A 26,880-nucleotide genomic window follows, 5' to 3' on the forward strand; every position below is an offset into this window, starting at 1 on the left:
AGAATAAAATAAGTAGAAATAATTTTTCTTAGTGATCTAGAAATGGAAATCAAGAGAAAAAATCATACTTACTTAGGAAACCTAAAGGGATTTAGAACTTAGATATACATCCCAGTCAATTCTACGTGTAACGTACAACGGTCTGCAAAATTTATAAGGGGAACTGCTACCCCGGATCACTTTGGAGGTGATGAAATAAGTACTGGTGACTGTGTGAGTCTAGGAGTTTGGTCAAGAGGACAAGGGCTAAATGTCCGGACTCACGTCATGATCAGCCTGTGAAGATTCTATTATCCCGGGGGGTGCTTACTTAAGCCCCAAACTGGAGGGTTTTACTTGTGATTGCTCTGGGTTGTTTGGGTAGATATTGATCGGAGATAGTGTCCTCACTGGACCTTCCCAGAAAGACTGTAAAAGGAGCCGAGAATTCTGCCTTCCATTGGAAATTCTCTGGGAAGGCCATGAGATTTCTTTCTGCTGGTTTATTCCTATGAGAAGCTACCAAAGCCTGTGATCTACCAGCTCCTCTGAGTCCCTAACGTGCACCACTCCTAGGATTACAGTTCATTGAAGAGGAATTCAAAAGTGCCAGAGAACTGAAGAAAGAATGCTCCGAGGCCGATCCCTATCTGTGACATCCCTGGGTGGGCTTCCTCGGTGGGAAGCCGGACTCCCTGTGGAGGATTTACTGCTCTTTGAAGTCGCTTGGGAAGTGACCAATAAAGGTTTGTACTGCCCCTGAGGTGGTTATTTACCAGATTCCTGAAGAATGTAGATTAGGATTTCACAGAATGCTCTCTAGCAAGAATGAATTGCCAGTGAGTGAGGAAAGTATTCAAACCGAGTATGTTTAGATTACATTTAACCTTGTCTATTTTGACAAGGTTGAAATGAAAGGCAAGGAGAACTTAAACTGGTGTATGTGTTGAAGGAGGAGAAAATTGAAAATATTAGTCATGGCCAGAGAATGTGCATTTAAATTAAAATTTGAAATCCGTGTTACGACAAAACAGGAATATAGAGTTAATATTTAACTTTCTGGTCTTATGATTTTTCTCAGCAAAGAAAAGCACAATTTTGTACTTTATTTTAGGAAGAACTGTGCCTGATCAGGACCAATTAGAAACTTTAACCCCACACTCCATTAGCGATTTTATGAAATATTAAACAACATTTCTAATAATTCAAGATTAGCTTGGGATTAAAGTTTTAACTTAGAACCAGTTCAGAAGGCATAATACTGAGCTCCTATTAAGAAGAATGCATGTAACTTTTTTCTTCAATACTGTATAAACATAGAAATTATAAAATAAGAAAGGAAATCAAATTGCTAAAACTAAAACAATTTCCTAATAAGGTATAGTATCACTTATGCTGGATTGGAGATGGCAAGGCAGAGAACTGTGACTTAAATGATTTTTATGATAAAGGTATCTGTAAAATTATTAAAAAACAATTCCTCGTGGATTGATATTGTCTAGTTTAAAAGTGTCAGGCTTCCCTGGTGGTGCAGTGGTTGAGAGTCCTCCTGCCGATGCAGGGGACACGGGTTCGTGCCCTGGTCCGGGAGGGTCCCACATGCCGCGGAGCGGCTGGGCCCGGGAGCCATGGCCGCTGAGCCTGCGCGTCCGGAGCCTGTGCTCTGCAACGGGAGAGGCCACAGCAGTGAGAGGCCCGCATACCGCAAAAAAAAAAAAAAAAAAAAAAAAAAGTGTCAAGACTATTACCACTAATACTGAAGGAATATTGGTAAAGAAAAAGGAAACTTTCTGAAGGTTGAGTTCTTCAAGGTCATGAAAAACCAGGCCAAAAGATTAATGGGTAAGGCAGTGATAACTTGTGGAATTTAAAGGATCTGAAATGGTAACATGTGATGTGATCTATTACACGTTCATTTTTTTGAACTTTATTTTTTGTTTTTATTTTTTATGACATGTTTATTACAGTAGTCTAAAGGATCTGAAATAAACATGAATGTGATACATTACTTCTTCCTTTTAGCTAATCCGAGCCAGCAAAAACCTCAAAATCAGAGAAATTGTATTTAGAATCTGATTTTTACCTTATGCTCAAAGCTCTCATGTGTATGCATTCATAAAATCCATAAAATCGTAAAATAAAAATTAAAACTGAATTCTTCCTATTTAGAAATGCACGGAATGAATGTCAGAGAACAAATCACAGTCTTCGTCTTTGTAGTTTAATGAGGAAGAAGGAAAGGGGGCAGAAACCTTAATATAGAAGCATGAAGTATTATACCAATAGCTGGTCCTACTGTTCTTTTTCCAGTCCAAGGTTCTTAAATATGCCCAAAGCTCCTGGGAACAGAGCCATCTCTACTACATATAAATCCCAGACTGTGACTTGAAATAGAGGTTGTTTTCTGCAGAGTAGGCAGGAACTCAAGGGTATAGCTTATTGGTGGAAAAAACTGGGGGGCACTCTTTTGCACCAAGAATCAGTTCAGAAGACCTCTGTGTGGTTTCTCCTGAGCAGAGCCCCTCTCCTTCCTTCTAGCAAACATTGCTGGGGCATTGTCTCCCGGTGCTGGGCACACACCGGTGAAACTGTTTATCCCACAGATCTTGTATGCTGACTACATGCATGCAGCTCTCAGGGCCTAGAACAGTGCCTGGCGCATAGAAAATGCTCAATGGGTTTTTTTCTTTTGCATGAAGGAATGAATACATTTATTTTTCAACCTCTAAGTTGCCTTCGATACTTATTTTCTTTCATTTCCCATGCAAGAGGAAGGGAATTTTCTTGTAAAGATGGGACCCACAGAGTGATTTACCCAAATTGATATCATTTCCAACATACCTTTAATATTTATCATGGTCATATTTTTAAGAAATTTTTCTATAAATGGACAATTATTGTGTCCATCCCTGACAAGACATTGACCCTACAGTTTCTTTGAAAAAATTTACTTTGAACTTTGACTTCCCTGCAGTTCATAGCAGTGATAGGAGGCATCTCTGAGATCATGACTCCAACTCCTTCACTTCATAGATGAAAAGGATGCCTACAAGGCATTAAATGATCAAGCAAATGTCAGGGTTGGGACTAGCATTTAGGTCTCCTCCAGGTCCACTTCTCTTTTTTATTACCACACAAGCATTAAAAATTAAAATGTCCAGTTTCTAAGGAAGTGCCCTGTAGGTGAAAGGACACAGGACTTTAGTCAAAAAGGTCAGGGTTTTCTAAGACTTAGAAAAAAATCCCTTAAACTGTCTGAATATCAGTTTCTTCATGATAAAATGAATGTAGTATGCTCCAGTCATCTTAAAATGTTTTGTGGAAACAAGAAAATGCATTCATATCCAAGAAGACAAAAGATTTCTTAGGGGAAAAAAATTCCTTATTACCAGAATTTTGCCCATGAACAATGGAAATGTGTAAAATATGACAAATAAGAGAGCCATAGTTAAATTATTGGGTGTTAATTCTCAGACGTCAAAATAACCTTTTCTACTTGTTCACATTAACCTTAAAATTTATTGCTCTTATTCAATAAAGATTCATCAAGTGTCTACTGGGTATCAGACACTGGAAAACAAGGGGCTTAGAATTTAACAATACAGAATTGATTCCCAATCTTCCAGAATTTACGAACTTGTAGGAAGATGGACATTGAACATGCAATTGTAGTCAAATGTAATGAGTGTAAGAATGAGAACAAGGTGCTCTAGGACTATAAAGGCAGACCTCATTTTATTGTTTCGCTTTATTGTACTTAACCAATGTTGCATTTTTTCTTACAAATTGAAGGTTTGTGGCACCCCTGCATCAAACTTCGTGTCTTTGTGTCACAGTCTCATAATCCTCACAATATATCAAACTTTTTCATTATTAATGTATTTGTTATGGTGATCAGTGATCTTTGATGTTACTACTGTAAAAAGATTACAACTCGCTGAAGGCTCAGATGATGGGCAACCTTTTTTAGCAATAAGGTATTTTTAAATTAAGGTATGTACATTATATTTTTAGACACATGCTATTGCACGCTTAACAGATTGTGGTAGAGTGTAAACATATCTTTTATAGGCACTGGGAAACCAAAAAATTCATGATTCTCTTTATTGCAACACTCGCTCTATTGGGGTGGTCTGGAGCACAGCCTACGATTATCTCTGAGGTCTGCCTGTAATTTGGTGGGGATGGGGGAGGTTTTTACCTAGTTGGAGGCTTGGGAAGAACCTTTGACCAAAAGACATTTGAGCTGACACCTGAAGGATGAATAGCTGTTGGGTGGAGATGAAGAGGCGGTGATAAAGAGGGGACAGAGTTGTATGCGTGGGAACTGTACAAGCCAAGGTGCAGAGGTGAGGAAGTATACTCTGTTCAGTGATCTGAGGGAAGCTCAGAGGTGGAAAAGGAGTGGAGCATGAGAGGAGACAAGAGAGACCAGCAAGGGCTGGACTGTGGAGTGTATGGTGAGTTAATAGCCTAAAGGAGTTACATTTCCAATCCATGAAGGATGCGAAGCCATTGAAGTTCTAGACAATGGAAAGTGTTAAGGAGTCAGATGTGTTTTTTTTTAATTTTTAATTTAATTTTTTTTTACTGAATGAAAAATTCTTTAAATTCTATAGTGCTTTACAGTTTGCGACTTTCACACACTTGCTTTCATATAATCCCATAATAACTTTTCCCCCACCCCTACATTGCTCCTCCCCACTTCCATCTCCCCACTGGTAACCACTAATTTGTTCTCTATGTCTGTGAGTCTGCTTCTTTGGGGTTTTATTCACTAGTTTGTTGTATCTTTTAGATTCCACACATAAGTGATATCATACAGGATTTGTCTTTCTGTCTCTGACGAATTTCACTTAACATAATGCCTTCCAAGTCCAACCATGTTGCTGCAAATGGCAAAATTTCATTCTTTTTTCATGGTTGAGTAGCATTCCATTGTATATATACACCACAGAAAGCACTATTACTAGTTGCGGGACAGGCTAGCAGGAAAGTAACTGTGCCATGGTCTAGGATGGAGAGTTTTGCCCCAATATTGGAAATAAGCTTCACTTTCAACTTCTTTGCTACAATCATTTCTTCTATACAAACTTGCCCAAATCATTGTAGATTGTGGACCAATGACCACACTGAGGATATTTAGGGTCGTTAAAAAGAGTTTAATGAGTGTTGTCAAAAATAATGTATGCTAATCTAATAAATGTGAACACTTCTGAAATTTAGTCACTAAATGGATGCTTCCCTCTAAAAGTTGACTAAAAACACTTTGTTTTAGCACCAAGCTAGTGTCAACTGAAAAAAAGATTGCACAACCTAAAAGTTGAGAACTGTGTTTTATTCAGCAGACTTTCTGAGGACTATAGCCTCTCAGTTCACTCTGAGGGACTGTTCCAAAGAGTTAAGGCAAGAGCCAGGTTATATAGCAATTTTTTGCTGAAAAACAAACAAAAAAATGAACACATAGACATCAAAAGCTTACTGCTAATTACAAAGACAGACATCTCAAGTTAATGACTTTAAGTATTTTCTATGTTTGGAAAGATGCAAGACTCTGGGCTCATTGAAATCATTCCTTTGAAATGCTTCTTAACTATCTAGGGCCAGTATCCTGTTTTTCTCCACCCTGAATTCCCCTCAGGGGGTGTACCATCGGGGCAGGTGCAGTGGCTGATGACTTTATGCACAAAACATCCTTTGTTTACTGAAATGGCAGGTGACATTCTTTGTCCACACCAGCTTATTGCCTGACATAATATTTCTCCCTGCTCCCTCCTCAAACTGGACACCATAGGTCTGGGTTACATGGTACAAAAGGCACATGGAATAATTCAGAAAACTACAGTCAGAAAGATGTGGTAGAAACTGATTATGATCAAGCCCAGTACTGCAGTCTGAGGCAGGAGTTCTAAAGGTGGAGACCTTGATGAAAGTGAACTTCCAGGAGTTTGCAAACCTTCCAAAATTGTACGTGAAAATTGTGTGCTCATACGTGTACGTGCTTTGTCAGAGAAAAGGACTGAATGATTTCATCAGATTTCCAAAGGCCCCTGTGATTGATGTGAGAACCACTGCTCTAAAGTTCCCTTAACCTTGGGTTCCTTTTTATTAACCCAGGATGTTTAGAGCCAAAATAAAAAAGCTCTGTCCCCTAAGTGCTGTTTTCCAAAGGGCCTTTCTCTAGAGCAGAGTAGAAGGGTTACCACCCTCCCCAAGACTTAAAGATGCTTATCTCTGTGTGATGCTGCTCACTTTCTCCCTCTGCCCTGCCCACCACCATTTTCAAAGATTCAGTATATTGTTCAATAGAGTTACAGTTGGCCGTCCGTATCCACGGTTCCACATCTGCAGATTCAACCAACTCTGGATCAAAAATAGTCGAAATAAAATTCCAGAAAGCTCCAAAAAGCAAACCTTGAATTTACCACGTACCAGCAAACTATTTGCACCCCCATTTACATTGTGTTAGGTGTTATAAGTAACCTGGAGATAATTTAAAGTATATAGGAGGATAGGCATAAGTTATATGCAAATACTATGCCATTTTATATAAGGGACTTGAGCATCCTTGGATTTTGGTATCCACAGTGGTGGTTGGGGAGTGGTGTCCCACAACCAACCTGCTGTGGGTACTAAGGGACAATTATACTTACAATCCTGCTATCTAAAGCTTGTGGGCTCTGGAGTCAGACTGCCTGGATTGTAATCCCAAGTCCATCATTACCTTTGTAATATTGGATCCATCTCATAGCCTCTCTGTGTCTCAGTTTCCCCATCTAAAAATAAAGATAATAATAGCATCTTCCTTAATAGTGTTGTGAAAACTAAAAGAAACACCGACTGTAAATCACTTAGAACTGTGCTTAACATCTATTAACACTCTGTTACCTTATTATTATCTCTTATAAAGTTTATTCATAAAATGGGGACGTTGGATCATTCATTTTCACACTAGCTGTCACTTCGAGCAATTGCATGCTTCTATTTTTAAATGCAAAAGAAGAAAGAGAAAAAAAATACATGGATCAAAGTTACTACAATCATAGGCAACGCTGTAATTAGAGTTTGGGATTTCCTTGCCTGGTGTGGATATGCAGTGGCCATGTCATGTCAAAAGCATCCTGCACCACACCACATGAAACACAGTCTCTGTCAGAACCATGCTTATCACACACATACCTTCAAGATGAGCACTGGCCTCTCCACTTCCCTTTCATCCAGATTGCCATGACTAAGCCCTTCCTGTATAAAATATTCAGAGCTGTCGTTGTGGATGTAATCAGGGTGGGGCGTGCTTGTGGGCATTCTCTTAGTGTATCATCTCCCACTGCCCTGGACTGCGGCTGCTTTGATTTGAACCACAGACCCAGCTGACTGCTAGGCACACAAACGTTTGGTGGCCATCGTCACCAGTAGCAGTTAATGTCTTTCCTACCAAGACCTTCTGTCTCAGAGAATGATGTCTAACTGTGTAATGACTATCCCTGCTTCTGTAACTATGTCTTGGGACAGGAGGGTCAGGTTAGTAGATATGCACACTGAAATCATAGACTTCTAAATTCTCTGACTTTTAACCATTTAAAAATAGTGAAGAGTCTATATATATATACTTATATTTATATTTATATATTATAGCATATATCTCCTTTTTTTGGCTGTTTCCCACCTTCCATGCTGCCTTGGGAAGCTTGATACTTTGCTCTCACACTAAAGACAGCTTCCATGTTGTTTCAGGAAAGTAGAGATCAATAAAAGACAAAGTACATGTTTGAAAGTGAAGGGTAAGTCCAAATTCAATGACCTACACTGTGGTAAAACAATAATTCATTAAAAAATATGTGTTGGTGAACCTTTGGTTTGTACTCCAGATTTGAAAATAGGAATGACCCTATTTCTCAACTATCATACTCATCTTTAATGAACATGCCGAGAGAGGAGTTTGGGGTATAAGGTGGTAAATAGAGTGAAAATTAAGGAAAGTCGTTGGCATATAAATCTGGGAAGGACAGAGAGGGCCTGAAATGGAGTTTGAACATGTGAAATAGCAGTAAGAGGGACCTCCCCACAGAAAGACTGTACGGGGAGAAGCCTGGGGCGGGGGGTGGGGGTGGGGGGGAAGATTTATTTACAATCAAGCCTCAACCAATATGGGATGAAATTCTTTAAAATTTTATGTTTTTATTCCTGGTAGACTGAAAGAACATAGCCATAGTATTTGTAAACACTCTAAGGCTATTTGGGGAATATTTATCTCAAGGTTGAAGGCCTCAAATGGGAAAAAGAAGCAGCAAATTAATTGTGTTTATCTTTGCATTTCAATTCTCAAATCTAACTATTTATTTGTTTTGAAATAAAAAATTTCTCTTCTCCCTTACATCCTTTAGCAAATAAAAATGTGTTTGCATTAACCCGAGTGTATTTTAATTTGCAACACATAATCTAACAAACAAGGATGTTCGAAGTTTCTCTGGGCAAGGTACACAGTTGCAAATAAAAGAGAGTTTTCAAGACTAGAAATGTGAATAAGACATTTAATAAGTGTATGCCATCAGAACCCGATAACATAGTCCCCTGGATAATATAAAGATGAAGGAAAATAGTCTACAAAGAGGAGGAATTATTTGGAGATTTTCAATTTTTATTGACAGTGGGCTTGAATAAAGCTTATATAAATACATATACTTTTAAATATGTTGCTAAGATGTGACTCCAAGACTTTAGAGAAAAGTTCTTCTTTTTAGTTGCTCTTGCAAACTATTTCTCTAATTTTTTTTTCCTCAACAAGTGGTCTTAATGGTTCCTAAATTTTTCTGGAATTTGGGGAAATATTTAGGCATCCTTGATGTTGGCATCAATTTATGTAGACTCAGATTCGTGGTTGAATGGTTAAGTGAATCCTATCTGTTCTGGTGCAGTCGGAAAGACTCTGCTTGCAGGTTTGCAGAACCTCTTCCTGGTCCCACGCTCTCCTCATCAGCCACCTGAGCTGAGACTGATAGTGTCCTTATTACCAGATTCTGCTCAGGTGACGGTTTAAATTTCTTTTAAGTATGGTCAGAAAGTTTTTTCTGGGCTTCCCTTGTGGTACAGTGGTTGAGAGTCTGCCTGCCGATGCAGGGGACGCGGGTTTGTGCCCCGGTCGGGGAGGATCCCACATGCCACGGAGCGGCTGGGACCGTGAGCCATGGCTGCTGAGCCTGCACATCCGGAGCCTGTGCTCAGCAACGGGAGAGGCCACAACAGTGAGAGGCCCGCATACCACAAAAAAATAAATAAATAAATAAATAAATAATTTTTCTTAAAGATCAAGTTTCTAAGGACAATAAATTTATGTAGGCTTATATGAAAATTACATGTAATATTTACATTTTGAGAGTTACATTAGCTCTTTTCTTTTATAAATTAATGAACCCGGTTGTATCATGTAATAGTATTAACATTTGCCTTTTGTGTCTAACCTCTCAAAAGGCAATTTACCAAAATGTGTATTTTGAGTGATTCAGACTTTTAAAAAAATATGCAAATGGAAATTCTACCTTATGACTCTCAGTTATGACTGTCAGTAATATTTATTATTTAAGGTCTAATTTATTGAAATAAGAAATTTAAGAGATGCAGTAGCTATCAAACCCTACATCCTGAAGAACTGAAATACCTTATGAAAAACCATGATGAAAAATAAGACTTTTTCTTCTTAATATATAAGTAACAAAATTATTCTTGGAAGTGGGGTTGATGATTGGTGCCAGAATCTGTACTGGCTTGGGAATTTTATACAGGATTTCTTGAGTCGTTCCTTTGCCTGTGGTTCATGGACAAAGTATCGCTCAAGAAATTGATTCACATTGTTTTCATATTCTCATACGAGGTGATTGCTTTGAGCTGGCACAGGAAATATCTTGTCCAGTTTACTGAAGGTCTTTTTCCCCCTGGTCCTCTCTGTTCCTCCTACCTGTTTACTGAACCCCTCCTTTTGAAAACCTAGGACTCTCTGTTTGTACCCTCTGCTCCCAAAATAGAGCCTTGGCTCTGACTGTTCTCTCTGCCTAAAAATTTCTTCCCCATGATATCCACTTGCCTGATTTCCTTACCCTTTTAAGTACTTACTCCAAATATCATCTTTTCAATGAGGCCTAATTTTTTTGCCTCTCCCGCTGCGGAGCACAGGCTCAGCGGCCATGGTTCACGGGCCCAGCCACTCCGCGGCATGTGGGATCCACCCAGACTGGGGCACGAACCCGTGTCTCCTGTATCGGCAGGCAGACTCTCAACCACTGCACCACCAGGGAAGCCCTAGGCCTAATTTTTAATACTGCTGCTCCAACCTGCCCTTCCTCCCCAACTGATGTACTGTTTTAGCCCCCTTGAACAGGTGAGCTAACTAAGCCTTAGGTTACATGAGTTAACTAGTTCAATTTAAGTTGGTTACAATTTTTCACCACCATAATTCTTTAATAAATATCCTTATACACACATCTTCTTATTTTTCCCCCAGGACAGTTTTCCAGATGTAAACATGCTGGGTATAACAGTATGCATGTTTTCCAAGAGTATACATATTTTTTGGCTTTGTGTTTTAATAGTGGTAGCAGCAATGCCAGAGAGGCAAAATGAAATACCATATGAAAACTTGGATTTGTGTCATTGGGTTTGACATGAGGAATGGGCCAAGCATCTCCCCTCAAAATCCATCAGCTTCTCCTTGTCAAAAGGTACTTGCTTGAAGGGAAGAGGCTCTTTATCCTGGGAGACTTATAATTTGAGCAGTGGCTGTTACTTGGACCACTGTTGGAGAAGGGGTAAAAGGTGATTACTGCTGCTGAGGGCATGTGTCATGACAATAGCTGTTTGTTTCACTTTTGACACTTCCATGTGGATAGAGGTTTAAGCCAAGTACTGCTTTATTCCAATTGTCTTTTCAGGTTTCTTTGAAATATTTGTACTTCTCTGCTGCTGCCAACCTGCTGCTTTCTGACAAGCACCCAGCATGAAATTGAACAAAATAGTAACTTTTTGATAATGTCCCTTAAAATTTTTCTTTTAGGGCTTCCCTGGTGGCGCAGTGGTTTAGAGTCCGCCTGCCGATGCAGGGGACATGGGTTCGTGCCCCAGTCTGGGGCATGATGTGGAGCGGCCAGGCCCATGAGCCATGGCCGCTGAGCTTGCGCATCCGGAGCCTGTGCTCCGCAACGGGAGAGTCCCCAGCAGTGAGAGGCCCACGTAATGCAAAAAAAAAAAAAAAAAAATTTCTTTTGGAAAGTTAAATAAACCCTTGCGCTTGATGGATCCCAAATCCTAACTTAAAAATGAGTACAAACCCAATATTGTATATCAACTATACCTCAATAAAAAAATGTTGGCTTAAGTAACATAGAAAACAATGAAGACTCGTGTCCATTCCTTCATCACTTAAAATGAACTACTAACCTGAATGATAATGGGACCTTTTCTTTTTAACAGTTGGTGGCATCTATACTGTGATTCAGACAAAGGCCAAAACAACAGCAGATGAATGGGGAGACAATTACTTTCTGCTTGGTCCATATTTTGAGCATAATATGAAGACTCAGGTGGAACAATGTGAACCTGTAAATGATGCTGTGAGAAGAGCAGTGGACGTAATGAACAAACACGGCTGCCAGGTAAAGGATACTGTCTGACACTTCATTAAGCAAGCCTTAGTAAACTGTTGTGGGAAAATGCCACCATTTACACGAACTCACAAGAAAAGGCCACTCATCTTCTTAGGGGAAAAGAGTTGGTTTAGAGAAAGATGATGAACTTGATTTTAAATAGGTTACATTTGAGGCACTTTGTGAAAACCATAATATATCCATCTAGAAGTATACTAGGTTTGGAACTCAGCAGAGGGTATAGAATAGAGATGTTTGGGGAAAAGTGATTTGTGTCTAAACTGTAGTTGACATTATGTGTGTTGATAACATTATTCAGTGGAAGATTATAGACTAAGAGCAAAGGTTTTGAGCCAAATCTTGGGCAATGTGAACATGTTAGAATATCTACACAAAAAGAAGTCAGAGACTGCAAAAGCAGAAGTTCAGCTGGTGATTAGAACCAAGGATGTCCAAGTGTTAATCCTCAGAACCTGTGAATATGTTACCTTATAAAGCAGAAGGACTTTGTATTTGTGACTATGTTAAGGTTCTTGAGATGAGAAGATTATCCTGGATTATCTGGGTGGGTCCAATGTAATTACAAGGGTCCTTATAAGAAGGAGGCAGTAGAATTAGAATCAGAGATGAGATATGACAATGGAAGCAGAAATTGGAGTGATGAGAGCTTTGAGATGGAGGAAGGAAGGGGCCACAAGTCAAGGAATGCAGGTGGCCTCTAGAAGCTGGGAAAGGCTAGAGAACAGATTCTCCCCTAGGGACTGCAAGTGGAATGCAACTCTGCTGACATGTCGGTTTTAACCCATGAGACCCGTTTCAAAGGACTTGCTCCCAAATCTGTCAGATTACAGATTTGCGTTGTTTTAAGCTACTAGGAAGGCAGTAATTTGTTGCCATCACAACAGGAATAGAGATGTCAAGACAAGGAAGGAGAGAGTTTCAAGTATAGAGGAGGGACTGAATCAACAAAGGATTGAATCGGGGTCAGCTTGGTTTAGCTATATTCAGGCCATTTGTGGTCAGCTTGCTAACTACAGCTTCAGGGGAAAAAGGAGAGTTAAATCAGATTGCAGTAGCTTGAGGAGTGAATGAGTGATGAGATAAAGGATACAGAAGTGTGGCTATGAGATTTTTCTATGAAGAGGAAAGATAATTAAGTTGTTTCAGAGTGACATGGTTTTGAGAGTTGGTATTTTCTTAAATATGAGTGAGCACATTTATATGACAAAAGGAAATATCTAGGGGGGCAGAGAGAAGCTGAAAGTTCAGAAGGAATGGATGATTGAAGAGAGTAAGATCACTGAGGACAGGAGAGGAAACGAGATCCAAAGCGCTACTAAAAGGATCGCTCTTCACTCTCTCACTCAAACTGGAAACAAAGGATGAATGCAAACAGAGATAAGCTGATGAAGAATTCGGGATGGTCTCACTCAGTGTTTCTGATGATCTTAAGAGCTAAAGGTCATCTTCTGAGAGTCAGGAGGCAAGTGTTAAAATAAGAGAATATGACAAAAAACATTCAGAAAGTGTTCAAGGAATAGGGAAAAGAATTTCTAGACATTTTAAAGGTTCAGTCGTGACCTTTTTTTTTTTTTTTTTTTTAGCTATACAGGCAAATACTCTCTTCAGAGTATAAAGATTAATCATTTTCTTTTTCTTTTCTTTTCTTTTTTTTTTTTTTGCGGTACGCGGGCCTCTCACTGTTGTGGCCTCTCCCGTTGTGGAGCACAGGCTCCGGATGCGCAGGCTCAGCGGCCATGGCTCACAGGCCCAGCTGCTCCATGGCATGTGGGATCTTCCCGGACCGGGGCATAAACCCGTGTCCCCTGCATTGGCAGGTGGACTCTCAACCACTGCTCCCCCAGGGAAGCCCAGTTGTGATTTTTTAATGGCACAAATATACACGACTGTGACTTTCTCCATCAGCTAGAGTGAAAGTGAAGGAAGTAAAATAGTTGGAGATTTGGTGTTGTTTAATTTCAGCATTTGTGCAACGGGGCAAGGTGGCACAAGTCTTAGAGGTAACTGTATGATTGACTGAATTAATTGTTGAGTTGATGAATTGTTAGGTCTGAAATGGATAGGAAAGGAAGGATGAAAGGAGAAAGATGGGGATGATGTAGGAGAAAATGGGAGGTTCCAGAAACTGGAGGTCTTGAAGGGAGGCATACACTGGGAGAAATATAGTGAGAGAAGTGGAAGTATGGTCGTTGTGGTCCAGGGATACAATGCTAAGGTTGAACATTTCAGAGGAGGAACAGCTTGGATTTTGAAAAGGATAAGATTGTCATGAAGTTCTTTGAAGTCAGTAACATCAAATAGCTATGATGTAAGTGTGTAGCATACAATCCTGGATTTTAAAGTTGCCCAGAATAAGGTAGAAAAGTAACCAAGAGATTTGTAGGACAAGGAAAGTAACATTTTGCATAATGAAAATTTCAGAGATGTCTTTATATACGAATAAAGAATAAGGTTTTAAAAGTTTCAGTGTAATTTAAAAAATCCTAACTTTCCTTCCTACTCACCCCAGGAATATAGATTCTGGGGGTGAAAAAATGAGAAGTTCTTCCTGAGATGTCCATGTGAGTGGTGATGTCTAGGAGATATATACAAGGTTTAAGGTGCAGAATATTTAGTTTAAAGGGGAACTTGAGGTCCCAGAGGGCACCATGGAAGCATATCACTGTGTGAGTAACATCGAGAATTAGGAGAGTAGGGAAGGTTGCATGTTGTACTGTTGGGATGAAATGAGTGAGATGTTAGAAGGGGTTCGCATTTGAAGCACTTGCAAAAGAAGAGGGAGGTGAAAGCCATGGTGGAACTGACTAGTTTCAAGATTCTAAATGGATTTCTGATGTAAGTATGTTTCCATGTCAGGGCTGAGAGTGCACTGCAAGTCAAGACAAGCTAGCTTACATTCTCTGTTCAGCACTTCACTGTGTCTTAGCTCACTGTATCATATGTCACATATTAGGCAGCCAGTAGCTATTTGTTAACTGAATACATAAATCAATGAGTGTCCCAAAGGGAAAACTATTGAAAGGTTGTTTGGGGCTCAGGAAAACTCAATCTGAAAGAGTGATAAATACTGAATTACAGTGGAAGCGACTGACACATAATAAGGGTCTTTCAATGTTGACTGAGGCATGGATGGGAAAGAGACATCACCATACATTCCTGAGTCCCAAGCAAGGGAATGGTGATCAAACGGGCTTTCACGCTCTGTAAAATTCAGCCTTGGGTGGAGTCATAATGTCAATGTAAGCAGTGTAGACACATTCAGTTTACTAGAGAGGTCTGGATACCCAATGAGAGAAGCTCTTAGCTTCTGTCAACTTCAAAAAGGGTTTGAAGTGATTTATGGAACTGCCTTGCATGTAACAGGAGAATAAACATAAAATAAAGAGCATGAGTAAATTACTATAGAAAAATAGAGACCAAAGGGGAAGTTAAAACTTGGATGTACAAGTGACTAAATAATTACAATTGGAAAAAATTTGAAATAGCTACTGCATTAAAACTTGCACAAGGTAAAACATTTAGGAATAAAAGAATCAATTTGATGAATGTAATAGAATTAGGTCTTGAGCTGCTAGATTAAAGAGAAAATGCATCTTGGGTAATACATTTAGTTGCGACCTCTGGCAGCAACCATATTGGGAAACACTTGGTGTCACATTTTCTTTGATAGGAGGAATAAGGGAAACTATACACATTTGTCTAGAGAAACAACTTTTTTTCTGGCAGGAAATATTGTAAGTCCTGTTGCATAAAGGAAAATAAGTGACATGGTAGACATACCCAACTGTTGTCTAGAGAAACAACTTTTTTTCTGGCAGGAAATATTGTAAGTTCTGTTGCATAAAGGAAAATAAGTGACATGGTAGACATATCCAACTCCAGGTTGTTAAAGATACAGAGCAGTTCACCTTATGACTCTATCATAAAAACATAGACCATAATATTAAATCCTAAAACCATGGGCTTAAGGTCACAGGAGGATAATGAGGGACAGAAGAACAGAGATGACATGATCTAAATACTTCATTTTAAAATAACCAAATTTAATGAAGAGCAGGAGCTTGGAGATTCTAGATGAATGGGTGCCAGCCCATTCCCTCTTCGGGCTCAAACATCAGATGCTCTGTGTTTTCATTATGGTTTCCTATATGGCTTATGTGATCTGCTTTTGAGTTCTAAATACAGTTTTTAGCTTCTAAACCCAAATACATTGTTCTCCCTTGCCTAGTATTACTCCATGGCTGTGTGTTCTTTTATGGCAGGTGCACTTTGGAAGATGGCTCATAGAAGGGAGTCCTTATGTGGTGCTCTTTGACATAGGCTATTCAGCTTGGAACCTGGACAAGTGGAAAGGTGACCTCTGGGAAGCATGCAATGTTGGTATCCCTTATCACGACCAGGAAGCCAATAAAATGCTGATATTTGGATCACTAACTGCCTGGTTCTTGAAAGAGGTACTGTTTACTGTAGAGTCGTACAACAGAGGAGAAGCACAGTCGCTCTCTGTGCCCAGCCATGATCCTCTAAACTTTAAGCCAATTTTGAGATGATGCCGTTATTAATTGTCCTAAAACATTTCAAAGGAATCTGAGAAAACATTCAGCCTTCCCGTAGCTAAATACCAGCTTTTGGAACAGGGTGATAATAATGCTTATTAATACTTACCTCATGTCAGGTTCAACTAGAATGATGTGGATAAAACACCCAATTATATTCCCTGTTACGTAGATAATATTCAACATATATGCAAGAAAAAACAGTATACATCATGCACTATGTAGTTGAGTTCTAGCATCATGGGAGTAGAAAATGGCCTGAAATCTTTGATTTTGTTTATGTGTGAGTGCTTGTGTGACTTCAGTGGCTCTTAGATCTTTTAATCATTTGCTAAAGGCTGAAATGGTCTCAGCAGTTGCTAAGGAGTCCACAGCAGTGAAATAGTCCATAGATGTAAAAAAAAACCAAGAGCATTGGAAATCAGTCCTTGTTAAATGAGCCAAGCCTGTACTCAATTCCTGAAAGCATGGCAGTAGGATTTCTTCATATTCCTTTCATTACCTCAAGATGATTATGCCTCACTTAAAAATCGGAGAATGAAGAGCATCCCTAGCAAAGTGGGACTGTGGTCTAAGGACAAATCACAGAACTGTATGTTGGGAGTGTGTCCCCTTGACCAGTATAACATCTTTCTGATGAAGTCAGTCCAACAGCCATAAAGGGCTGCTTTGAGGTGAAGGGAAAGTGAAGGGGTGGTCCTATTGCTTTGTCTTGGTGACACCGTAGGAGAAGAAGAGTGAGGCTGCTGACAGGATCTGGCCTAATGACAGATAGATGCAGGCTTGTTTAACATCAGTTGCTGAAACCAACTCTTCCTCTGCCAACTGCCCCAGGGCTGAGGCCAGCCTCCAAGAGCACCCACACGTGAGTGCATGTCAAGCCTTCCAGGTGATTCTGATGCATCCTAGGTATGAGAACCGCTGCCTTAGGTTAACTCTCCAGACTTCCCAATTCTCTGGGAAGCCTCCTTGAACACTGGTGTTTTTCATTATCAATGCTACTCCCCCACTAGGGAAACAGTCATTAAGGGGAGTGGAATGTAAATATTAATTTTTTGTAAGGGTGAAACAAAGTAACATTTTTTATTGAAGTGCAGTTGATTTAAATATTGCATTAGTTTCAGGTATACAGCAAATTGATTGAGTTATATATATATATATTTTTCCATTAAAGGTTATTATAAGATACTAATATAGTTCCCTGTGCTACACAGTAAATCCTTGTTGTTTATCTATTTTATATATGGTAGTGTGTATCTGTTAATTCCATATTCCTAATTTATCCCTCCTTCCAACCCTTTGGTAACCATAAGTTTGTTTTCTATGTCTGTGGGTCTGTTTCTGTTTTGTAAATAAATTCATTTGTATTATTTTTCAGATTCCACATATAAGTGATATCATATAATATTTGTCTTTCTCTCTTTGACTTACTTCACTTAGTATGATATTCTCTAGGTCCATCCATGTTGCTGCAAATGGAAATATTTCATTCTTTTTTTATAGCTGAGTAATATTCCATTGTATATGTATACCACATCTTCTTTATCCATTCCTCTGTCGATGGACGTTTAGGTTGCTTCCATGTCCTGGCTACTGTAAATAGTGCTGCAATGAACATTGGGGTGCATGTATCTTTTCGAATTATGGTTTTCTCTGGATATATGCCCAGGAGTGGGATTGCTGGATCATATGGTAGCTATATTTTTAGTGAAACAAAGTAACTTTTAGGTTAAGAAACTGGTGCCCTGACTAGTGTTAGAATTAGACCTGGAATTAGACCTGGATCCTCAGTGTGTTATTAAATTTCTATTTGATTCTAAGCAAGTTATTAATCTCTTTCCCTAGTTCCAAATTCTTAAAATAATAGTATATCATTTAAAATGTTTTTGGCTTCAAGGAACAGAAAGTCCAAATGAGACTGACTTAAAACATGAAGTCATTTATTGTTTATTAAATAGAAGCTTGTAAGTGGGTGGTCCCAACTAATTCAGCAGCCCAGTGAATCTTCAAGGATAATATTGTTATTATTCATTCATCCATTTAATGAATATTAATTGAGTGCCTACTGTGCATTTATTCAGGAGTCCCCTCTGTGGATACAAAAATAAATTTGATCCATATTGAAAGAGAGGATTATGCCATAAACATATATGGGCTTTATGAACATGCAGCTAAATTCTATAAAACCGTTATATTTGCTAAATCTGCCTGCTTTATCTTTAGATCCCTTTAAATTGTGCTAAAATTTACAGGCATGATAACTTTCCTTATGCTATGGGCCATGAGCAAGATCAAACTACACCACCAACTTTTCTAAAAGCTTCTTTTCTGGTGTAGGTGACAGATCATGCCGATGGGAAACACATCATTGTCCAATTCCATGAATGGCAGGCTGGGACTGGACTGATTCTTTCTCGAGCTCGGAAACTTCCGATTGCTACAGTCTTTACCACTCACGCCACACTGCTTGGGAGGTATCTCTGTGCAGCAAACATCGATTTCTACAACCATCTTGATAAGGTAATTAGTCCTTCACCTTCTTCCCTCACCACCTTTCTTTCCGATCCTTGAAGCTGAAGGATGGGATATATTGACCTTCGTCTTTCATCTGTCATCCAGATGGCAGAAATGCCCTTTTAACCAATCAATATTCATGACAAAGCCTCCCCTGAGGTGACTGAGAGCTCATATAGTTTAACTTTGTTCAGAGTGCAGTAGAGTGTAGCAGGGAGAGGCCAGATGGCTGTCCACTTTGGAGCAATAGACCCAAGATCCAAAGAGATCTTGTGGGAGTCAGACACTGAGGATGTGAGGTCAGGCTGCTGTCTACTCTGAAGCTTGGAAAATGCTGTGAGGACCCTGGATCTGCACACAGATCTGAGTGGCAGGTGCATGGCAGGGAATCTAGCCATCAACTTGTTCTATGAGCCTTACTTCCTCCACCCTTCAAGTGAGCAAAGGTCAGATTTCTGCTGTGACTCTGCAGTGAGTTATAGGTGGAGCTTTGTGGGGGTCTAGTAAAACAGTTATCAAAGACAGGGATGTGGGGCTTCCTTGGTAGCGCCGTGGTTAAGAATCCGCCTGCCAATGCAGGGGACACGGGTTCGAGCCCTGGTCTGGGAAGATCCCACATGCCGCGGAGCAACTAAGCCCATGCACCGCAACTACTGAGCCTGTGCTCTAGAGCCCATGAGCCACAACTACTGAGCCTGCATGCTACAACTACTGAAGCCCGCTGGCCTAGAGCCCGTGCTCCACAACAAGAGAAGCCACCACAATGAGAAGCCCGCACACCGCAACGAAGAGTAGCCCCCGCTTGCCGCAACTAGAGAAAGCCTGTGCGCAGCAACAAACACCCAACACAGCCAAAAATAAATTAATTTTTAAAAAATTTAAAAAAGAAAATAAAAGAATAAATGAAACAAAATAAATGCAGAGAGTATTAAGATGAAATTAGTACAAGATAATGAAAAAAAGATGAATGAAAAGATCTACGAGTAAGAAATATATCTCTGAAGAAAAGAAAAAACAGGGATGTGGATCCTTGGTGACTAAACAGTTGGGTTTGCTTATCTTAGAAGACTGCCTTATTCTATGACCCAAAGTCATTCAGTTTTGACTTCTTTCTTCTATTTTCCATCAGTTCAATCAGATTAATAAAAGTATGTTTCTCACATCATCCTGTCAGTAATAGTGATCAAGCATTTGAGTACCATAAAGTCAGGAGTTTTGCAGATTTGGTATCTATGTTGCCAATTAAGTCAATTTAGTATTTTATGGTTCTGTTCTGCTATCAGGAACATTAGGAAGTTGGAAAGTTGATTTCTAAAGACTCCCCCAGTTTAAAAAAGTTCTAGAATTCTATGAAACAGAATGCATGCTTGTGTGAGTGTGTGTATGTTTGTGTGTGTTTGTAACATATGAATAATACTACTCAGATAATGAGAGCAGAAAAGTATACTATCATCTCAGAGATATTTTGAGCTCAGGAAAGTTCTTTCAGACAAACTTTAACCTTTGCAAAGCAATGAATGGTCCTAAGGAGAGCTTGCCTATAAAAAGGCCAGCTGAACCTGAAGGTCAAATTGTAAACATTAGATGTATATTTAAAATAAAGTCACCAAGGAATTCAAAAATTCAGGAGATCAGGGACATTTCCTAATGGTAGACTAATAAGGGCAAACCATGATCTGTGATAAACTCAACCACCATGTTTTCTGGAGAAGAGCGGACTTTGATTTTTGTGAAAGAGAAAATATTACAGAGGCATATCAAATATTTCACAGCAGAATACTTAAGAGCATTGTATAAACAATTAATAAAAACAACCAATAATATTCATCAGATTTTATTCATCTTTTTTAAGGAACAAAACCATTATAATATATAGTTATATATTATAACTGTATCTGTTCAGTAAAAGGTCAGTGTTTATATCACACTATCTTCAAATATGATTATATATCTCCCTAGCTTAAACCCCTCACTTGTTGAAATATGGAAGCTTAGTCAGACCCCAGCCCACCTCTCTAGTAAGAAGTCCTGCTCAGCAGTGACTAGTAAATAAATAACAAGTAATTAAGAACTAGGTTTTAAGTTAAAAACTCATAATCATTATTCACAGGAAAGGTCCCCATATCAATTTCTACAGCAGACCTTCCAATGCTCACAGTAGGTTTAGAAATTCAGTGAAACAGCAAAACACCAAATTATATGTATGAAAAGTTTTTAAAAGTTCAATGTAAGAAATGAGTCATAAATTAGTCTTTGGTACAGGATCCACAGTCAGTTTCAGTGAGCTCGGACTCAGGCAAGTAGACATCGGGGGAAAATGAGAACAAGGATGAAAGCATTTAACTTTGATAAAAGCAGAAAGATTAGAACTATTTTACTCAAAGATATTAACTGAAAACATTTTTGGTTAATAGCCGATTCATAAGGACCTTGATGTTTGTTTATGTTTTGGCTTACATGCATTAGTTAAAATAGCATTGCAACTATTTTCAGCCAGCGTATGAATTTTCTGAGACTCTCCACGAAGATATTTCAAAATTCATTCTTATCGGTCCTGCCATTGGTCAATCGTCTCCTCAATGATAATGACTAGATACCTAATGCTTTAAATAAAAGGGGGATGGACGTTAGTTTTCTTATGTTTAGGCCTCTCTTTTCTTGATAGCAATGGGATTTCATAGATGGGAATGTGAGGACAGGGCTGTTTTGGATTAGAAAATGGCGAAGAAAGCCATAGACAATTGTTTGGTGGATTTTTTTTTTTTTTCTGGGTTCGCGGGCCTCTCACTGCTGTGGCCTCTCCCGTTGCGGAGCACAGGGTCTGGACGCGCAGGCTCAGCAGCCATGGCTCACGGGCCCAGCCGCTCCGCGGCATGTGGGATCCTCCCGGACCGGGGCACAAACCCATGTCCCCTGCATCGGCAGGCGGACTCTCAACCACTGCACCACCAGGGAAACCCTGTTTGGTGGATTTTAACTCTTTCCTCTGACCAAGTTTTGAGCTGGTCAACTTCAATTATAGGGGATCACAAGGCCTCTGCTATCCTCTCCCTGTATTTTTGCATACTTGGTTTCCTCATTTAGGAATCCTATCTTCTCACCTCTAAATAGTATTCAAATGTTAAGTGCTACCCCTATGTGAAATCACTATTCTCTACCATAACAACACTACTACTAAATAATAACAGTAGCTGAAATTATTGAGCCCTTTCCATATGCCAGACACTTTTCTAAACATTTGATATGTGTTAACTCATTTAATTTTCCCCAAACTTAATGAACTAGGAAACATTTCATTCCAGAGTTATTTTTCTCAAACATAGACTATGTCTTTACCATACCTCTAACTGAGCCCTTTCAGTGCTTGCCATTGTATCCAGGACAAAGGCTGAATTTCTAGCCTTGTCTTCAGGGACTTCTGGGATCTGGTCCTATTACCAGGATGTCTCTCTATTATGTGTCCTACATTCTACACCCAATGCTATAGTCATATCAGATGTCCTGCTATTTTCTGCACATACAGTTTGACTTTATATGTTTGTTCTTTGGGGCAACTAAATTTTTCAGTCCAAAATAACCTTTCCCCAAATTAAACTTTCATGCCTCAGTCCAAATGTCATTTTATTTATCTAATCAACTTAGAAATACAAAGATTAATAAGTCATGTTCCTTGCCCTTGAAAATCGTACATTCTAGAGGTGATATTGACAATATGAACACTTGCATAAATATGAGATACTTTTCTCTCTCCTCAGCCAGGATGAATCAGACCCTCTCTGATCCTGTACCTTACTCAGACACTTATTCATTTCTGCCCAATTTTTACCTGCTTTCTCATTCATAAGCTCTTTGAAAGCAACAAAAGTATGTAAATTACTAAACCAAATGTAGTCTGAATGAGAGATTTGGTTGAATGAATGAGACCAGCCATATAGAGCTGATCTAAGCATGCCATATAGAGCCTTGATTCAGACATTTTCAGAGAGATGGTTGCAAATATTACAGTCAAGAAAGAATGCCCTAGGAATGTCCCTGTTGTAATCTCTAGAATCATCTAATGTGTCTCTTTTAGTACATTCCTCTATATGGTGCAGTCGTTATTGGGATTGCCATGTTGATTGAGCTGGAATCTACTTGATATAAAAGCAGGCAGGAGCCCAGGTGTGGAGTCAGACTGATTTGGGATCAATTTAAGGCTCTGCTAAGATACTTAATAAGAAAGTGACCTTGGGCCAGTTTCTTAACCCCTAAAAGTTTCCATTTTCCCCTCTGTAAGATGAAGACAAAAAATGTGTCTCTGGTTTATGAGGATTAAATATGATATTGCTCTTAGAAGTGTCTGATACATAGACTTGAGCTTCTAATAATCTTTATTACAAAAAACACCCTACTAATACAATGCCAGAAACTTTATATACTTTTTTGTCTTAGGCACTGCTAGTTTCATATGCAGATACTGCTAGTTTCATATGCAGCTATAGAGACATAACATTCAGTAACTAAGCAAAATGGCAAAAGCCCACAACGGTTGCTAACTGTGTTAAGTAACTGTTGGGGATTTGGCTTTTTTTTTTTTTAAAGTTAAGATACCCAGAATAATGGATGATTACACAATCTAACACACCATCTAATTAAAGTAACTGTACACTCCTTGAAGTTTCACGGTGTTGGGAGTTATATAGCATGGAAAAGCATTTGTCTTTTCTCTTTGTCAGGTTTCCTTTAGTGAATAGGAAGGATAATACTTATCCTTACTTTCAGTATCAAGTTTAATGTCAGCTTTGTTTCATTGCTTATGGAAAAAATATGATAAAGACCTTGGGGAAAGGAATTAGCTCAACATTTATAAAATAAGTAAAAGGATAATTAAAATGCCAAAAAAATCAAGAATTCTCTATGATTATAGCAAAGGGGAAATATCATTTACATAGGGGGTTAAATGGTAGTTTAGAAGCACAAATGAAGTAAATAGCACTTTTTGTAAGCGTAAGTAGCTATGTGCTTTAGTAATGGGTTTAATAGAAATTTATCATTATTTCTTTTGTGATCATAAAATTTCACACAGCCTTGAGGAAAAACAATATGAGAAATATGTGATTTTGTTTTGCTCGTGTAGAAAGATCGGTGTAAGCAAATGTGTATGTGTGTGTGTTTTGTTTTGTGTTCACAGTTTAACATAGACAAAGAGGCTGGGGAAAGGCAGATTTATCACCGGTATTGCATGGAGCGTGCCTCAGTCCATTGTGCTCATGTATTCACCACTGTTTCTGAAATAACAGCAATAGAGGCAGAACACATGCTGAAGAGAAAGCCTGGTAATTATTATCCCTGAGTTTGTGACCGATCTATGAGAATTTTGTTTGAAACAAAAATGTGTAAAATAATAATAAGAGGAAAAATTGCATTCACTATTACCACTCAAATCTTTACACATTTTTTTTTTTTTTGCGGTAGGCGGGCCTCTCACTGTTGTGGCCTCTCCCGTTGTGGAGCACAGGCTCCGGACGTGCAGACCCAGCGGCCATGGCTCACGGGTCCAGCCGCTCCGCGGCATGTGGGATTTTCCCGGACTGGGGCACGAACCCGTATCCCCTGCATCGGCAGGCGGACTCTCAACCACTGCGCCACCAGGGAAGCCCCTTTACACATATTTTAATTCTCATTTTCAGTAGCTTTGTTGAACACTAAGCTATATCTGGAACATAGTAGTGTACAATCTGTGCTTGTCGAATAGTCTATGCTTAAAATGCCCTAGTTCTGAACCGGGTTGTCATAATGACTTCCTGTGTGTAAGCAAGCTGAGTTGATTTTTCTATTTTAAGAAAAGGAAAGTCCAGAAAATATCAGAAATGTGAGCGATACTACCCTAGTCCTGCATCTTAGAACATCACCTCATTGGTCCTGTTTAGTAGAAACCTGTTGTTTTACTTCTCCCAAGATTTTCTTGTAAGTTTTTCTGGGAACTATCCCCAGACCCATCCAGAGGTTGCTAGGCCAAGAGGCATGTTCATAAGACATGACACTGTCACCTGACCACAGCTGATTCGTTCAGAGGTAGACATCTGACATAAGCTGGACCAATCAGAATGCTCTCATAAGAAGGAGTCTAAACAGATGAGTCTGTTTGAATGCACTCTTGTATAACAGAAATGTCCCCTTGGAAGCTGTTAGCAGTATCCATTTTCCCATTATGTTGCATGAGATGCAAAGGAAGTTAAACTACAGTGAAGTACAATTAGAGACAAGATATTTTATTTATTTTTATTCTTTTAATATTTTTTAAAAAATTTATACAATTTTTTAAGGTTACTTTCCACTTACAGTTATTACAAAATATTAGCTATATTCCTCTTATTGTATAACACATCCTTGAGCCTCTCTTACACCCAAGAGTTTGTACCTCCCAATCCCCCACCCCTATATTGCCCTCCCACCTCCCCATTGGTAACCACTAATTTGTTCTCTACATCTGTGAGTCCAAGCAAGAGATTTTAGACTAGAGTAGTTCTGGTTTCCACAATGCAGTTGTTCTTCAGTTTCTACAATGTTTTTCATTTACAAAATCTTTTTTTAACTCAGGTGCTTTACTACCTAGAGAAAAAAAGAGAGGATCCAAGGAGCTGGATTAGCTATATGTAATTAAGAATATCAAATTTCTGGGCTTCCCTGGTGGCGCAGTGGTTGAGAGTCCACCTGCCGACGCAGGGGACATGGGTTCGTGCCCCGGTCTGGGAAGATCCCACATGCCGCGGAGTGGCTGGGCCCGTGAGCCATGGCAGCTGGGCCTGCGCTTCCGGAGCCTGTGCTCCGCAACGGGAGATGCCACAGCAATGAGAGGCCCGCGTACCACACACACACAAAAAAGACACATACACCCCAATGTTCACTGTAGCACTATTTACAATAACCAGGTCATGGAAGCTACCTAAATGCCCATCAACAGACGAATGGATAAAGGAGATGTGGTACATATATATAATGGAATATTACTCAGCCATAAAAAGGAATGAAGTTAGGTCATTTGTAGATATGTGGATGGATCCAAAGAGTGTCATGCAGAATGAAGTAAGTCAGAAAGAGAAAAACAAATATCATATATTAACGCATATATGTGGAACCTAGAAAAATGGTACAGATGAACAGGTTTGCAGGGCAGAAATAGAGGCACAGATGTAGAGAACAAATGTATGGACACCAAGGGGGGCAAGTGGCAGGGGGGTGGTGGTGGTGATGGGATGAATTGGGAGATTGGGATTGACATGTATCCACTGATGTGGATAAAATGGATGACTAACAAGAACCTGCTGTATAAAAAACTAAATAAAAGAAAAAAATTAAGTTATGTAAACTTACAATTAAATGTTATACTAAAAACAAAATTAGTACTCAAAAGACATCAATTCCTAATTATTTTACTACATTTTACCGTGATCAATACTCTCGTTCATGTCTACTGCATTTGTACGTCGGAAATAGTATGTAACGGTGTTACTTTGTATCTCTTTCCAATTCTGAATTCACATTATTAGCTTGAAATCAGTCATGGTGGGAGTATTTACGCCATGGAGATGGGCAAATACTACTAATAAAACATCTTTCTCTCTCTCTCTCTCTCTTTTTCCTGGAGTGCTGGATACCACTGCATGTAGGCCTCTATGTGGGAGGTTATTCTGCACTAGAAATACAGATGTTAAAAGACCTCATTGACCTAATTCTTTAGGCTAATAAACTGAGACAATTAATTTCAAGACACATCTTTTTTTTAAACTTATTTTCTTGAAGTATTATTGTTCGTTTCTGCTGTATGGCAAAGTTATTCATATATATATATATATATATATATATATATATATATATATATATATATATATATATATCTTCTTTTTCACAGTCTTTTCCATTGTGGTGTATTATAAGATATTGAATATAGTTCCCTGTGCTGTACAGTAGGACCTTGTTGTTTATTCATTCTATATATAATAGTTTGTGTCTGCTAATCCCAAACTCCCAACCCGTCCTTCCCCCACCCTCCACTCCCTTGGCAGCCACAATTCTGTTCTCTATTTCTGTGAGTCTGTTTCTCTTTCGTGGATGAGTTCATTTATGTCATATTTTACATTCCACATATAAGTGATATCACACAATATTTGTCAAGACACATCTTTTGTTTTTAATTG

At 39.1% G+C, this 26,880-nt stretch overlaps 1 protein-coding gene across 3 annotated transcripts in view; it reads left to right on the forward strand.

Moving 5' to 3' along the window:
• The first annotated feature begins 287 nt into the window (after window positions 1–287).
• The window catches only part of GYS2 (glycogen synthase 2), a 52,673-nt gene continuing 26,080 nt past the window's right edge, over window positions 288–26,880 (forward strand). For 2 of the 3 annotated variants that reach the window (XM_082636490.1, XM_082636491.1), the window contains exons 1-5: window positions 289–725; window positions 11,440–11,621; window positions 15,896–16,087; window positions 18,527–18,709; window positions 23,874–24,018. In XM_082636490.1, the coding sequence (XP_082492616.1) occupies window positions 608–725; window positions 11,440–11,621; window positions 15,896–16,087; window positions 18,527–18,709; window positions 23,874–24,018 (820 nt within the window). In that variant the 5' untranslated portion in view covers window positions 289–607. Of the gene's footprint in view, window positions 726–11,439; window positions 11,622–15,895; window positions 16,088–18,526; window positions 18,710–23,873; window positions 24,019–26,880 lie in introns of all 3 variants that reach the window. The other variant, XM_082636492.1, reaches the window with a different exon arrangement.

Source organism: Mesoplodon mirus, assembly GCF_964341445.2.
Source record: "Mesoplodon mirus genome assembly, chromosome: 11".
NCBI classification, from domain to species: domain Eukaryota; kingdom Metazoa; phylum Chordata; class Mammalia; order Artiodactyla; family Ziphiidae; genus Mesoplodon; species Mesoplodon mirus.